At 37.8% G+C, this 16,089-nt stretch overlaps 1 protein-coding gene across 1 annotated transcript; it reads right to left on the bottom strand.

The window, feature by feature from the left end:
* Positions 1-473: 473 nt before the first annotated feature.
* LOC115907344 (aromatase) lies at positions 474-14,700 on the bottom strand. The gene is made up of 9 exons (XM_030955180.1): positions 14,438-14,700; positions 13,301-13,451; positions 10,741-10,895; positions 9,968-10,144; positions 9,177-9,291; positions 7,220-7,334; positions 6,617-6,779; positions 5,207-5,448; positions 474-2,305 (listed from the first exon to the last, which is right to left on the bottom strand). Exons 1-9 carry the CDS (start codon positions 14,580-14,582, stop codon positions 2,039-2,041), a joined length of 1,530 nt encoding a protein of 509 aa, XP_030811040.1. The 5' UTR covers positions 14,583-14,700; the 3' UTR covers positions 474-2,038.
* Positions 14,701-16,089: the final 1,389 nt, after the last annotated feature.

Genomic DNA, 16,089 nt, shown 5'->3' on the forward strand with positions numbered 1-16,089 from the left:
TCCTAGAAAACATAGAAGCTTTTAATTTAGAAAAGACCATTGAGTCTTAACATTAAATCCTATTTATTTTTGTCCTCAGCTGCCCAGTTTTGTTTGTATGTACAGGTGGCAGAGGATTGCACTTTGCTGTTGTAATTTTTGGTTTAATGCAAAGGTTATGGAGAAAGTTAGCTGCAATAAATTGTTCAATAAATGCTTTCAAGTTAGATTTTTTAAATTACTGTAGAAAATTCATTTGTTGTTTTGAGAATTACCCTACATAGGCAGCTCCTCTTCTTTGTCACCATTCCCAGTCTAATTCATTACCTTTGGGTGGGGCACATGATTATTTGCTGGGTCTCTGCAATTCTTCTGTGCTACTGGATAGATCTTTCTCTGCTGGACTTGTGCCTGAGATCAGTGGTCTGAAGAAATAGATTAATCAATTTTAATTATATTTTCAAAGTAAAGAAACAATTTTTCTCTTTTTTCCCTTTTTTCTTGCCTTCTATTATAGTTGAAATGACTTGGAAGGAAAAGATGACTATCAAGCCCATTGTACATTGGTTGGTTGTCTTTATCAAGGCACTTTATCTGGAAAATCCCTTTCTTTGTGTTACACAGTATGAAAACTCAATGCTCAAAACTCACAGTATGAAAGCTTAATGAAAATGGGAAGTCTCTGTCAAGGAATGTTGTCATTTAGCCAGGAAGATCTTTTTCTTCTTGACCAAGCTGGCAACTCCTCATTAGGCTAGTAAAGATATCAATGTCCAGACTGTACAAATTTCAAGATGGGTCAATTCTGAACAGAAAGGTTGAGTAGTTTTTCCCTGTTAAGGATTAAGTATAAACCCCAGCCTGGTTTATAGTTAAAATAAAAAGCTGTGTATGCAAAACACCTTGAAAAAACATTTTCTGGAAATCTGCTTGTTAGTTCAGAACTTCTCTCCTTTGTCACTACCAAACTCTGGGCACTTCCCCAGTGAAATCTGCCTCTTGTGAGAGTGTTTATAAGCTCAGAACCTCTGCACATCAGTGGGCATGGAGCAAGATGCTGGAGAGCAGGGGACAGCCCAGAGCTCTTGCAGAAGGAGCACCAGGAGTTGTTTGGATCATTAGGGAGGGACACTGTCTCCTGCTCTGGTGGGGGAACATGGGCAAGAATTCCAAATCTTATTCTCTGAAGTGGAATTGAGCAACTAAAACCAGGTCAAAAAAGGATTTGGCACACCTTAGGCAGTTGAGAGGGAATTTGACCTTCTTCACCCAAGATGAGGGGAGGTGGGAAATTTCTATAGTCAATCAGGTGAGGAGGTGGGGCTGAAAGTCGCCCCACCCGTGTAGTGCTGGTGGTAATGTTTGGAGTTCATTGCCTCATTCTCACCTGGCTTTAAGATATTTACAGATCCCCTGCAGCAGGAGACTGGGTTTTTGAAAACACAGAACAGTTACCTCAACTATCATTATTACCTTGTATTCTGCAAGTTACTGCTATTGCTAAAATCTGTGTGACCCTGTAAATCTTCTGTATCTGTTCAACAGGACAGCAAAACGTGTAAAGAAAAGTGTTTGAATGACTTCTTTTTCAAACATTTCTTTACAGCTTATAGACGTCTTGAATACTTTAAGTTGTTCCTTAGTCTTTAAATGAACTAATACTATTAATTCAGCTGTTTTGAAAACAGATAATTAGAGCTTTTGCTGTGGTCAAATATTGCTAGGTTCAGCTTCAGGGAGGTGGGGGGAAAGGGAATTAAGCACACATCAGGTATGTTGGTTTGTTGACCCTCAAACCTCTGAACTGGCAGTGTTTGAAAGGGAAGGTATAACTTTGTCTGAACTCTGGTTTAAAAAACAATCAGGAATTGTATAGCATGGCTTCATCTACAACAGAACTTTTCTGTACTTTCAGTCTTTCCAATTCTGCCCTTTGGTTCTGCTCTACTGGCAGAACACGGTGTCACCTGAAGTCATTTAGGGGCAACAAAACATTTTACTTTCTGTATTTAGCTAGGAATGATGACTATTTCTTAGTGGTTGAGAAAATCCTGTAACTTTAGTGCTGATCCATTCTATCACCCTGACTCTCGTCTGCATTTCTTCTGGGTGTGAAAACCATCTCCAGCAGAGGCTGCCTCTCTATGGGGTGCATGGATAAGTCATTGTTTTTCTGGATGTTGTTCAGGCCTCTTCCTTTCACTGTCTGCACTCTGCAGCGCCTCAGGAGAGTCACTAGGATTGCCTTCATCATGACCATGGCAATGAACTTCCCCACACAGCTCCGGGGGCCGAACCCAAAGGGTTGGAAATAGCGGGAAGGAACCTGCGGAGAGCAACACGAGGAGTAAACTCAGAGTCAGGTTTTTCTCCATAAGAGCAGTGAAAACAATGATGGAAATTGGTAGTAGATATTATTGCCAGTTGGGGGCTGTGTACAAATCACAAATGGGATGGGACTGCTGGGAATGTGCCTTGAGCTGTTTTATTTTCCAGCATCAGTCTCATTCCATGGTTATGACAATGGGAAGATGCCAGCAGCTCACATCCCAGGCAGCAGATCAAGAACTCAGTGTTGCAACTTACTTTAAAAGTTTTTTGACCAATCACACAAAGCAAAAGCACATTGACAGTAGTTCTATCCAATCACTATAAGCACACATACCTTCAGTTAAAACAATGCTTGCTTATTTCAAATACAATACCTGCTTGTAAGCCTTAAAGCACAATGCACAGAGCTCCATGATTAAGCTTAGAATTTCCTAATATCTCTCTAGATATACTTTTCTGCAGCTTAGGGAGTTATTCTAGACCATTGTTAATACACAGACCATTGTTCTATTTGTCCTCACTTTTCTACTTCTTACATAATTTTTCAGCTGACCAATCTCATGTCCACTGCTTAGCTCTAATCACAGTTCTGCTGTCTCTGAGGCCTGCTTTTTGCAGCTTTCCCAAAACCCTCTGATTTTATGGATTCCCACAGATATATTCTGAAAAACCTGTGGAAATAAACTTTTAAGAGCAATTCCTCATTTCACACTGGAAATCCCACCCAAGTCAGGCCCAGCTACAGGCACTGACAGAAATGTGCACCAGCCCTTGGAAATTCAGAGGTAGCAGGGATTGTACAGTTAAACAATTGAATTCTGCTCATGTGTTTGTCTGTTTGTCCTGGGAACTACAGGGATTTCACCACAAGCTGTGAAATGGAGTGAAGCCTCTGCTCTTCAAATGCATTAAAGTTCATTAGAAAGTTCTTCAGAAAATGTTCATTATGAAGTTTATAATTATCTGAAATACAGGCTGGTGCCTTGTCTAAAGATAATCACTGAGCCATACGCCTACTCCATTTGTAATTATAAAGCTAATATTTCTGAGGACTAATTTGTCATGAAATTAAATGTTAAAATTTTTGATATTTAATAGAGAGATAACACAAAATTATTCTCTTCTGTCCTGTCAGCTGAAGTATGAAATGTAGGATTCCTGGGACTCCTGAAGAATCAACAGCTAGTTTCTGCTACTTTTATTGCCATTGAATAGATCATTTAAAAAGAAAGTCTGGTTATAAAGAAATTATTTTTCTTCATCTGTGTAACTTCTTTTTACAAAAGTCAGGTATTAACCATGTTCTGATTTCCTATTTAACAAGAATAGAGTAGAAACCATTTATTTATATCAAACCATCTGGAAAAAAGTGTCCTGTTTAATTTTTTTTTTTTAATAAACTGAGCCATACTTTTGGAAAAATTATAGATAAATACAAGTTTTTATAACACAGAGCAAGTACAGCAGCTGGCAGTGCAGCACAATGGCAAATGCACAGCCTGTGAAAATGGAAAAATGTTTAGATTCTAACAATGGCATCTTATCATAAATAATGCTGTGGATTGCTATTCACTTAGAGAACTGGAGGAAAATTGTGCCTGCCAGAATAATTATGTGGCAAACAGAATGCATCAAGTCAGATAGAAAATGTCTGGTTAAATATTTGGTCAAGGGGAAATATTTTTAGTAGCAAAATGTCCTTGTAAATTAAGCAAGATATCAATTTTTGATAGAAATACTTGGAATATAAATAATGGGTGGCAAAATGGAGTCTATTCACAGGGAATTGTAATTTTGATAAACTTCATCACTTACTCTTCTTGAATTTTCTACAAAAACTTTTTTGAGCTGTTGTTTTAAATGCTGTGTGCAGGATTTGCTCAGCAGTTGAGAAATATTAACCAGGTGGATTAATGCTCATTTTTTGTGTGTGGCATATTTGATATCTCAGCATTTCGATAAGAAATAGGTAAACCTTAAAGTTTTTTTCCAACTTGAACACTTTTTTTTTTTTTCCTTAGCTGTTGCTTCAGGTATTTTTTCTGGTGAGTCCATTTTTGGAGTATCAAAGTAGTTTGGTTCTTTCTTTAAAGCTGAAGTTGTTGCTGTCAGTGTTTATGTGTGCAGCTGCTAACATATCAGTGCAGTTTTAATCTCTACAGGTTGTTATTGCTGAACAAATACAGTTTCACAAAACCAATTGTTTAATCAGTAATCAGCAGAGCACAGGTCTGAGTAAATAATCTGAAGGATGATTTGAACAGTGCGAGGATTACAAGAAGAAAAAATATTCACGTATTGCTTTTGATTATAGTTCTGGTAGTTAGAACATAACTTCATTTGAAATTCAGAGCTGAACGGGAACTTAATTACTCAACATCTGCAGTATTGAGTTAGTTAAAACTTAACATTTTCATTATGGTCTATAAAATATTGTTAATTTAAAAAGGAAAAAAAGAATAACATGGGTGCTAGATCCCCAGTCTCTCAGAAGTTACTGCACTGCTTCACCTCTCCAGAGAATGCCCAGCTCTCTGCTGGCATGGCTCTAGCCCCATAAAGCCCCTTTATCTTGTCCAGTGTCAGGGGATATAATGGCAACCATGTGTGTATGAGAAATTTAATCAGAGATTTTTAATCAAAACTATTATGGCTGAAAAAACTGTTTTCTATATTATAATTATTTTTTTTTATTTAAAAGGCAGCTTGACAGGAAAATATCTGCCCAGCTCTAATAGTAATAATAACAGTAATAAGCAGGTTGTATGGCTAACTGGGCACTTAGACAAAGGGAAAACAGTCTTATGGCCACAAAGTTCTTGAGCAAAGTAAGAGGAAGAGACATTAGCAATAAATAATATCCAAATTTCTGTAAGAAACAAGATGGAAAACTTACATTTTTCTCAAAATTCTCAAGAGAGAACTCGTTTGGCTTTGGGAAGAACTCGAGTTTGTGCATGCGGCCGATGTTGAGGATGATGTTGGTGCCCTTTTTCACCGGGTAGCCATCAATGACATCGTCCTGTAGTGCTTTCCTCATGATCAAGTCCACCACTGGCTGGTATCTCATGCTCTCATAAATAAAATTCTCCACCGTTTTTAAGTTTGGCATGTCATCACTTTGGATGTCTCTGTCACCTTGTGGAATAAAGCAGATGGTGAAGAGATTATTTGGTTAGGAATTTAATAACTTCATTGTACAAATATCAGAACATTTTGGGAGGGTTCTCAGGTTCTGAAGTTGTAGGAAGGCTCCAACAGCTTCTAAGGAGTTTTGTGTGGCCTTACATATTGAGGAAATCTGGTATATTGCTCATTAGCATAAATCCTAGTTTATTAATTAACAATCTTCTCATCTTCTTATCACTCTTTGTTCTTGTCACCAACAAAACCCTGGGGGTCTTTCCCTGACTATTGCATGAGAGAGCAACAAGGAACAACAAATAAATCTTCCAGGAGCTGACAGCAAACAGAACCTGGGGATAGTCTGGAGCTAAATCTGTAGGGACGTTAAATTTTCCCTGTGTGGTGAAGCCTTACCTTAGAGGGGAGGGCTGCAGAAAGAAGCAGGGAAAATGAGCGAGTGAGTACTCTCATGAGGACAGTACAATAAGGATTATTAAAAGTACCTTAGAAAAAGAGTAAAGGACTTGTGATACATTTTCTGGTGTTTAACAGACCAGAAGTAAGACTTAAATAAGAGTGGATGAAATTAGTTTCTATATTGGTTCAGTGTCAGGCTTTGAATGAAGGCTAGAGAAGGGGAAGAATACAAATTTGGAATATCTTGATTGTGTTTTGAATAGTTAGTAATTAGTACTTAGAGGAGGCCAATTTGAGATCAAAATGGATGACAGCAGAATATAATTTTAATTTTGTCTAGTCTTTTCCTTCTAGAGTTATAATGAATCTTAGAGAAGTTCTGTATTTTAGCACAAAAAAATACTGGTGATTAGAATTATTTGAAACAAGGGCCCCCTTTTGCCATTTCAGGGTAGCAGGAAAATACTTTCAATTAAACTTGAGGTGAATGCTGATATTACTCTGTAGTTGTTGAGGAGAGACTATGCCACATTATTTCTAATACATTATCAATTCTGATGATTCCTATTTTATTTTATAAATTTCTCACATTTTTTCATTTGCTCTTTAATATAATTTTTTACATACAATAGTAGTTCATATGTTTTACAGCAAACACTTCTGTTGGGAAAAATTGTTTAAAATTTTCAGCTTTAGATAAATTAAATTAGATCACTGCTGAAGCAAAATTATATTCCCACATGACTTTGCAGCTCGTGCTTACCCACAACAGTTTCAATTTCTCTCATCATCTCCTCTTCCACTGTGGGGTGCTCTGCAATCAGGATTAGCATAAAGAAGAGAGTCACAGACAGAGTGTCAGGAGCAGCAATCATCATCTCCAGCACACACTGGTTCACATTCTCAGCAGTCAGATCCCCTCTGTTCTGGAAAAAAAAAACAACAAACAACCTCATGTTCTGATGGTTCTGATGGGTGTGTGGTGTCTTGCACAAAAGCAGAAATGTGTATTCTTAGCTCAGGTTCTTCTTAGTTTATTGCATTTCCTCACTGAGTTTGTGCGCTGTCAGAGATTATACAAGATAGGAGTGATATGGCATTTGAAACCTTTGCAAACAAAAGGCAATACATTAAATAATACCCAGTGGTTAGGGAAAGACTGAAGGACACTCAGGGATAGATGCAAGAGTTTTAGGGATGCTGTTTAAGCCATGAAATATGGCAAGCACCTGATCCTGAAATACAAGCATCCCTTTATGATGATGTGACTTTTAGAGAGGCATATGAAGATTAAATTGCAAAGCCTGTGTTCAGGAGAATGTCAGAAAAACCAAAACTAGCCATATTTTGAGTAAATTTCCAATACCTGTGCAAAAATCAACTGGGATGCAAAATCCATGTGTTCATCCAACTTTTCCACAGTGGAAAGCTTTTGTCGTTTCTGTTCTATTAAAGTTTCCATTGCTCCTTTAAGATCCTTGCTGGAAACAGATGAAATCCAACATATTGATAAATATCTGCACCAGGGTATGACTAGAAATTTACCAAGACTAGAGATTTACCAAGAAAAGAGGATGGCAGAAATTAAGTATTCCTAAGAATAGTTATATGGTTCTATGCAAAAGCAGTAATACTTAAGCCAAGTGTATTTTCTTATTATTCTTAAGTAATTGCTTGTCAGTCTGGAATGAAATCTTAATCTCTTTCTATAGATTAGACTGAAAAGGAGGATAAGGTGTCTATATGCACTATTAATGAATAAAAGTTTTAAAGATCTATTACCATTTCCAAAGAAGTTTTGTTTCCTTGTATTTTATATTGTGTTTTATCAGGAAGTAAAATGAAATTAGAGAATGTAAGGGGTGATTTTTAGAAAAATGTAGACAAGTATTAGAAAATTTGTATCTTGGAGTAGAGTTTACTTAAACTTTTCATATTTGAATAGTAATACTGTGTCAACAGTTTGTGTTCCAGTGGTGGAAAAAGCAAAGTTCAAAAGTTGTTATGAGTTTTGGGGGGATTTTCAATTAATTATAGATTTGAAAGCAATTGTTTAAAAAAAGTATTCTGAAAGTTTTTGAATGAAATCTTTCAGGCTTTTCAAATGTGGGTTTGTTACTGTTGAGATAGATAATTTGTGTTTGTAGGGTAAATATATTTAGAACTTCAATGCCCATAAAGATCTCAGTATTTATAAATATTTTATGTATCAGAAATAGTAGTCCTTTTTGAAAAGTTTATCAGAAGAATATTACAAGTCTTCATATCCTGTGGTGGCTCTTTGCATTGTCTTAAATCCAGAAATCTTTATTTTTTTTTCTTTGCAATAAAAATTTTATTAATAAGTCCTTTTTTAATGGGACTGCTTTTGAAATATCAATATTTGCTTGCAGGGACTTTCTGGTAATAACTGGGCCATAATAGTTTATTATCAGCATCACAGGATAAAGCAGTAGTCAGTGCCATAATAAAACTAGCAAGCAAATATTAGAGAAGGTGAATCTTGTGTCCAGTGCTCAAGAGTTGTCAATTAGTTTGGGTGAACCTGATCTTCTCCTAAAAGCCTTCATGTTATGTAGCACTATCAAAGCAATTTATTACAAGTCCTTCTTAAGGAACAATTTTACTTGCTAGATGGAAAAAAAATCCAAAATGAAAAAAAAGTGACTGCCAGTTCTTTTTAAAGCCAACTCTCTTTTGGCAGAAGACAGAAAACAACATCACAAAACTGGAAGAATCATTTTGTGCTTTTGCAAAGAGGAAAATGGCAAAATGTATTTGTTCCTTATTTAGGGGAAAACCCCTCAATCTTGAAATGGATTATCACACTGAGCACCAAGTTTTAACTCATAAATGAGTGGTTGACTCAAAAATGCATGTTGAGAAATCCAATAACCAGGTACTGCCCAAGGCTTAACCCCTTGGGGGCTGTGCCCTGAGTACAGATGGGTTTCCTTGTTTGGATGAGCTGCAACCTATTCTGATTGTCCTCAACTGGACAGCAAATATCACTTATCCATGCAATGGCTTTTCCTTGTTTGAACCAAAGTTTCACATTTGAGCATGCATGAACTGATGTTTTGGTGAATAAATTTTGTCTGGATAGACAAAGATTTAAACTGGTCCCAGAATTCAGCTACTTGTACCACCAGTGACAAACCTGGTTCTGTCTTGGCTCTGTGGACAGGCGACCTCAGCAGCCACCTTTGCAAGCGTCACAATTTAGTTTCTAAAAGGCAGAGGAAGACATCAAGGGAAATGCTCCTTCATAAAAAGAAAGAAAGAATCTTATGCAATTGCTCTGTAGAATGGTTGATACTCACACTGCGTCTTTGTACTTCTTGCACAGCCAAGAAATCTTAAAAAATATGTCAGGCTTTAATAAAAGTGCTTGCCAGGCATCAAAGTAGTTTTGAATCTTAAGCACAATGGCATTTTCTGAAAAGAAATGTTAAAAAAAAGGTCATTAGTCAAGTAAGATAAATCCTTTGGAAAATTAATAATAAGGATATGTTCCCTACTCCATTAAGTTCCTGGGAATCTGATGAGCAACTGGTAGGTAACATTTGAAGCACACTGTAGAAAAGGTCTAGATCTTTGTAGAAACTCTTGGTAACTTGCCGCAAGGACACAGAGGTGTGTCAGCCAGACTGAAGAGTCTCCCACAGGAGAGTAGAAGCAGAAGCATTGCAGAACACTGAAATGGGCAATTTAGACATCCTGATAACATTATTTCTGTTATAGGCTGAAAAAACTGTAGAAAACATAATTTTTTAGGTGAACTTTTCAGAGCAGTCATGTAGTTTGGTGGAAAGATTTCAGATTCTTGTGTGAATGTAATTTAATATTGGAATTGTAACAAATTGGTGCATAAAAATCTCTTTAAATGGTACAATTCATTAAGGTGGGTGACAAGCTAATACATATTTTTGGTCATATAAAACTCTCTTGTAACTAAGATGGTAATAAATCAATTTCAATTAATTATGTGGTGATACAAGGGTCTGTTCTTGCTCTGTTATTTTGAGATAAAACTGCTGAGTGGTGTCAATGAATTTTCCTTGCATATGCATTTCAGACCCATCCTAAGGCCCAGAACTGAAGCTGTCAGTACCATCCAGAGGGACCCCTAGGAAGAGCTTGTTGGAAGTGTCGAGCATGATCCTCCTCATGAGGTTGAGCACGTTGATGTTGCCCAGCTCCGTGGTTTCCTCCTGCAGCTGCTCCAGATGCTCGATGGTTGACTCCACACAAATCGCGATCATCCGCACCAGCCCGGGGCCAGACAGAGCTGGGGCATTTGTGCAAAATGACAAAAGGTTGGTTAATTTTTGTACCTTCTTTATAATGCCTCAAGTGGTGATAGCAGTGTTGATGAAATGGCAAATTGTGTCAGTGGCTGGTGTGAAGCCGTTCTGGAGCTTCAGTGGTTTATCGTTCTTTGAAAGGAAAATACGGGGATGGGTTGTAGCAGCCTGAATAGCTGCTAGCATAGCCCAGGGTGAGGAAGCAAAAAGGGTCTTTGCATAATAGCCACAGATGTTTTATTCAGCTGTGAGGTGAGATGTTCAAGTCCCCACCCCTACACACAGAGGGTCTCCCTTACTCTCCCCAGGGGCCGGGGGGCTGACCCTGGTCGCGGTACAAAGGTGAGGGACAATCAGGGAAATGGGAAGGAGTGGCTCAGGGACATAGGAACAGACATAGGAACAGGGGAAGGAGCCAGTGGGGTCTAACAGCTTTTTGAGGGAAGCTTCTCGTGTCTCCCTAGAGCAGGGAATGCCCCCCCAGGGTCTCCACAATGGATTTCAGACAAACACAGCAGCATTTCAGGGGGGTTGGCTGTGTGTGTCACAGGGATGCAGGGTGTCAGTGCACACTGGTTACCTTTGGTGAAAAAGGGTCGAATTTCTTTCCAGTGAGCTGGGTTGTTGTTAAATATGATCCCATTCTCGTACATGCCAATGCACTGCAATCCAAGCTTGCTCCCAAATCGAGACACGTAATGCCAGTGCTTCATTACGTGGAACACACTGGAGGATCTGGGGAAGGAAGGAGGAAAAAGCCCCCAATAAAAGAACTGTTTCATAGACTAAATACAGCATTTGTATGCTGACATTTTACAGTTGCTCCCAAGTGCTGACTCGCATTCTTAATTTAGCAGCAAGTACAATGCTTAGCACGAAATGTTGTTGCTTTTACATAATTAAAAATCTGATCAATGCTTTCAGAATTTATATTAAAGCAATAAGATGTTCTGTTCAGATTTAAACTATTGTTCAATTAAAATGCAAATGGTTAATGAAGGATTTTAAACTGAATAGTGTGTAGACATAGAAATGTGTAGATATATATGATACACTTAGGCAGTGCCCAGTGCCCAGATATTTCAGAGGATAAGGTAAAATATTTGATGTGTACTAAATTACAGCTTTACTGTTGTATAATCAATGCTATGTATTCTTTTGTAGCTCTTTGGTCATTCTCAGACACTTATTGAAAGCATAAAAACACATGCATCACTTGAATATGCATCATCATAATGCAATGGTATCATGGTATGTGCGGGACAAATAATAAATATTCTTAAAGACACACATAAGGGAAATCCATGTTGTGCATAATTATATTTACAGTCAGCAAGATTAATTTGCTGGTGCTGGCAGACAGCATTCTTGCTTTAAGATATCATTTCCTTTAGAGGGAGCCAGCATTTCAGAAATGTGGATGTGATGAAACACTGATCAAAGGGAATCCAACCAAAAGAAAGAAAATCAGAGCAAAGATTTGAAATGAAACAATATGCTTTCTTTACTGTGTAGTATAGTCTGTGGGCCAAACCCCAGACTACTAACATGGGCGTAGTTTATTTTTTCAGTCAGGTAATGTAAATGTGGCTTCTGCTATTGATTACAAATATCCTCAGTTTCATCGTTTTGCATGACCTGGAGGTAAAGTTAACGTTCAAGTTTTTCCCATGTCAGGGCATCCCGTCTGTATTTCCCTGAACATGAAAAGATGGTGCTGAATTCTGACAGCTCCCCACAAAGGAGAAGGTGCAGCAGGCTCATTTTTGTTCCTCCCATCCCACGTGTCTCTATGCAGGAGACACATAATGTTTCCAGGAAGGGTTTTGTCAAGTAACCTTGCATAAGCAAGTTTTCCTTATGAAACTATTTAATGAAGTCCTCCAAAAGTCATCAGCTGTTGTAACCAAGACTGCAAGTCCTTCTATCTGTGCATTAGCAGCTCAGTATTAGATTTGATGCTAAAAGTTCAGATGACATTGGTGAAAAAAGATGACATTGATTTTTCTTTTGCAGAAGGCAGGTTGCGTTTCATTTTGCAGTGAATTTAGGATCCACTGAAAATTTTATTCTATGTTCTTGCTTTAAAAAAAGTTAAATACTCATTTTCTAGGTATGCCCAATGATTTAAAGCAAAAAATGTCTGAAAAGAAACAATGTATTGACAGTAAATTTGGCATTGTTTAGCAGCACTCCTGGTTTGTTTCTGATGAATTGGTAGCACAATGACAGCAATAACAATTGTGGTAGTATTTTCAAAGCATTCAGAGAATTATCAGAACATTTTACTGCTTTAGTTGATATTTGTAACACCTTTGTAGGATAGGAATCTAAACAGTTTTCTAGTTGTGAAAACTTCTTTCTACCGAGGTTTAAACAGAGATGAAGCTGACTTGCACCATGTGGCAAATTCTGTGATTATTCTCTATGCTGCTCTTCTTTCAAAGGCTTTTACTTAATGAAAGTATTAATTGATTGACATTGTTACTTAAAAGGTTTTGATTCTTTATCAATTACATGTGGTAAACCTTTCACTACTTGTTTTTCTTTTTCATGGCATGACTTATAATAATCCAATTTAAGAAACCAGTGGAGCTAATAAAATGATAGGCTGAAGTTTAGCATTATGTTTAATACTGTGCATAATTGAAACCTATGAATAATCCCATTAATTGGAGTGGAATTACTCCTAATACTAAAATGCTGTATTTGCTTAGTTAAATCACTGAATTGGAGCCATAACCTTCAAGCATTTACTTCCACTCTAAAGAGAAATTTAAAAACACAGAAAATGAAAATTTGACTTAATCACACATTGCTGTAAGCCTAGATCCCTAAACTGAATGTTATCTCTATACTAAATGGATAGTAAAATAGATGGTAAATATTTTCCAGGATTTAGCCACAGTACTTTCCTATCCATTAAAAAAAATATTAGGAGAATTCACCAAAACTTCAACAGCAGAGTCTTTAAACAGACACAAGATTAGAAAAAGGTCCATGAATAGCAGAAAGTAATAGGCTTTTGTTAGGAAAATTTTTGAAAATAATAATTTCAATTCTGCTTTAGAATAAAGTAGCAAAGAGGTTGTAAAGATATAAAGCTTTTCAAATTATTAAGTATAGAAATAAGGATTTACTTGCTAATTATAAATGTTTCTTCACCGCCGATCCAAACTCTCACAAATTCTCCATATGTCTTATTGTAGTAGTTGCAGGCATTCCCTACTCCCATCCAGAGAAATCTGCCATGAGAGATGAGGGGACCAATTCCCATACAGTATCCTGGGCCTAAGAAACAGGGAAGAGAGGGCTGGTCTCAGCAGTGCTCACAGACAAGAAAACACCTCTGAGCAGCTCCCTTGGAAAGGAGATTTTACACATGACAGCCACAGCCTCTGCTGGGCAGCTCACACAAACTGTCCTGCTCTGAAACTGTCTCAGGACTTCACTGCAGCTGTGCTGGTGAAGTCTGTCTGAGAAGCTTGTAGTGCTTTCAGTGGTACCTACAACAAATGACATTCATTGCTGCTTTGTACAACTTCCAGCTGCTGCTTGCTTTTGGAGGGACAAGGGCTCCATCCTAGAAAGAAGAAATTCTCTTTTAGGCAAGAGTCTTTTCCCAGAATTTCTTCCAGGAGTCACTGTACTGGTTGAAGGTTATTCCTGTCCAACACCTGTGAGAGGCCATGCACTGCTCTCCTCCATGCAGCAGGGAGTTGCATCTGGTGGAAAATAAGCTGAGCCATTAATGTCTAAACGAGCCACCAAAACATTCCAGAAGGGAAAGGAGATTTGATGTTGTTCTGATCTGGAGGGTTTTCAGTGCTAAAGATAGAGAAACATTGATAACCTACTAATCTGAACAGCTTCTTAGATAACTGTTTAGAGTAAAGGCAATTTAGAGAGACTTAAACTTTAAAACATCCAAAAAAGTAGTTTATAATGCACATGAAAATGAGAGTTGCAAAATAGTATGAAATAGGTGAAAATCCTGAGTTATAAAATAGTATTATAGTTTTCTAACATACACAAAATAAAGCTGAAGAAGAAATGTCACATGGCCAAGCCATGATTATTATGGAAGTTCTGAAGTTAGAATAAGCCTGATTTCCTTTATCAGGAATTTTTAGGAATCTGTATTACTTAAACTGATTCATAACGAATTTTGTTGTCATAGCATGATTATTCAGCATTACTTTGTCACTTAAATTTGAGAAACAAACAAAAGTTACTCTGAAAACTTTAATGTAGCACAACAGGTAAAGCTAATTTACCTGGTATTGATGAAGTCTCTTCATGATTCCATATGAGGAAGAGAAAGCACATGAGGATGAGTATGGGCACGGTGGCCACGGGCATCGTGTCTGGTACCAGGCTGGTGATGTTGTAGTGCATTGGGTTCAGGGTCTCCAGGACCATCTTGTCAAAGAGGCTCTGCTTTGCTTCAGAAAGAGAGGGAGAAGGAGGGAGAGAGGCAGAGGCTGTCAAAGCTCAGAGGTGTTCAGCTTTGCTTGGTACCTCTCACCCCCTTTGTAGTCCCTACAAATGAGCAAATCCGCTCTGGACGTGGCTTTATAACCAGGGGGACTGCCTGGAGAGCTTGCTGGGACAAGCCTCATCACAAGTCAAGAGAGACATGAAGCAGACACATTTTTTTGCTTGGGAATAACAGAGGTTTTCTGACCTTGATGTTGAGGCATAGTTTTGGATATTTTGGCTGACAGACCTTTTATCTCTGATAGTGACTTTGCTGGCCAACACTGAGGTTTACTCCTTGCACATCTCTAACCAAAACACAAGAAATTAAACTTTCAGCACATGTGGAAGCATTGAATGAGTTCACTTGCCAGCTTTTGTCTGTCTTATTTAGCTGTTCCCTTCCTGCATGCCTGTAGTGCCAGAGTTCCTGAATTTCTCGAATAACTATGGTAGTTTTCAATGATACAGATAAAGTACCCCAGAACCACAGTTTTTGTCTGAGACATGTATTATAGCTTTTTTTTTTACTGCCAACCTTTGAGTGTAACATAATGTGATATAATGTAATGGATTTCTTTATGGTTTTTCTGCTAAATACTTTGAAAAATATAATATATGCCATAACAAACAGGGTCATAGATTATCTGTTGCCATATTTTCACTCGGGCTGAAACCAGCACTCAGCACAGGAAAGAAAAACCCAAGGACAGCCAACAGGTCTCATATGCATAAAGAAAATAGAAGGATTAATTAGAAGGTTTTTTGCATGTTTTTGAATTAAATAGTAAAATATAAGAAATTGTTGTACCTGGGAAGGAATATGTGTGAGAAGAAATGTGAGTGAGAATTCATTTAACCACAGGAAGGTACTGCTTGAACCTGTACAATATTTTATTAATAAAACATCTTAATTCTTCTCTGCTAAAAACTAAGAAGAGATTTCTTTTGTTTCTTCCTGCAACAATATTTCAAAGTTGAAGGATATATTTACTTAGCAGAAGCTTTTAGATGCAGTTTACTTTCAGCTAGTGCTTTCTTGTTTGTCTTGTGCTTTGGTCTGACATAGCTGTAAAAAGTGGAGCTTGCCTTGTAGTGACCATCAGTGCTATAATTATGGTAAACTAAGCCAAGAATGGGATAGATGCTTTCTAGATAGGGAGAATCCTGGTGTGTATGGTCCAAGGAGGAAATGTATGGAGTGTAGGAAGGGAATATGGGGAAAGGGAGCAAGCAGTGGTTTAAAACCTTGCTGTGCATGCAATGCTCTCTTTTGGATGTTTGGTGTGCCAGGCTTCTGGGGTTTTATGATCCAAAGTGACCAATGTGCCAGGTGACCTTTCAGAAACATTCCTGCTATTGCAATGGAGAGCAGCCCAGCCCTTCTGAGAGTGCCCAGGGACAGGTCCCACCCTGGACATCTCCAGCTGTTCCACTGCCTTGTGTGTTG

Source organism: Camarhynchus parvulus, chromosome 10 (genome assembly GCF_901933205.1).
Source record: "Camarhynchus parvulus chromosome 10, STF_HiC, whole genome shotgun sequence".
Lineage (NCBI taxonomy): Eukaryota > Metazoa > Chordata > Aves > Passeriformes > Thraupidae > Camarhynchus > Camarhynchus parvulus.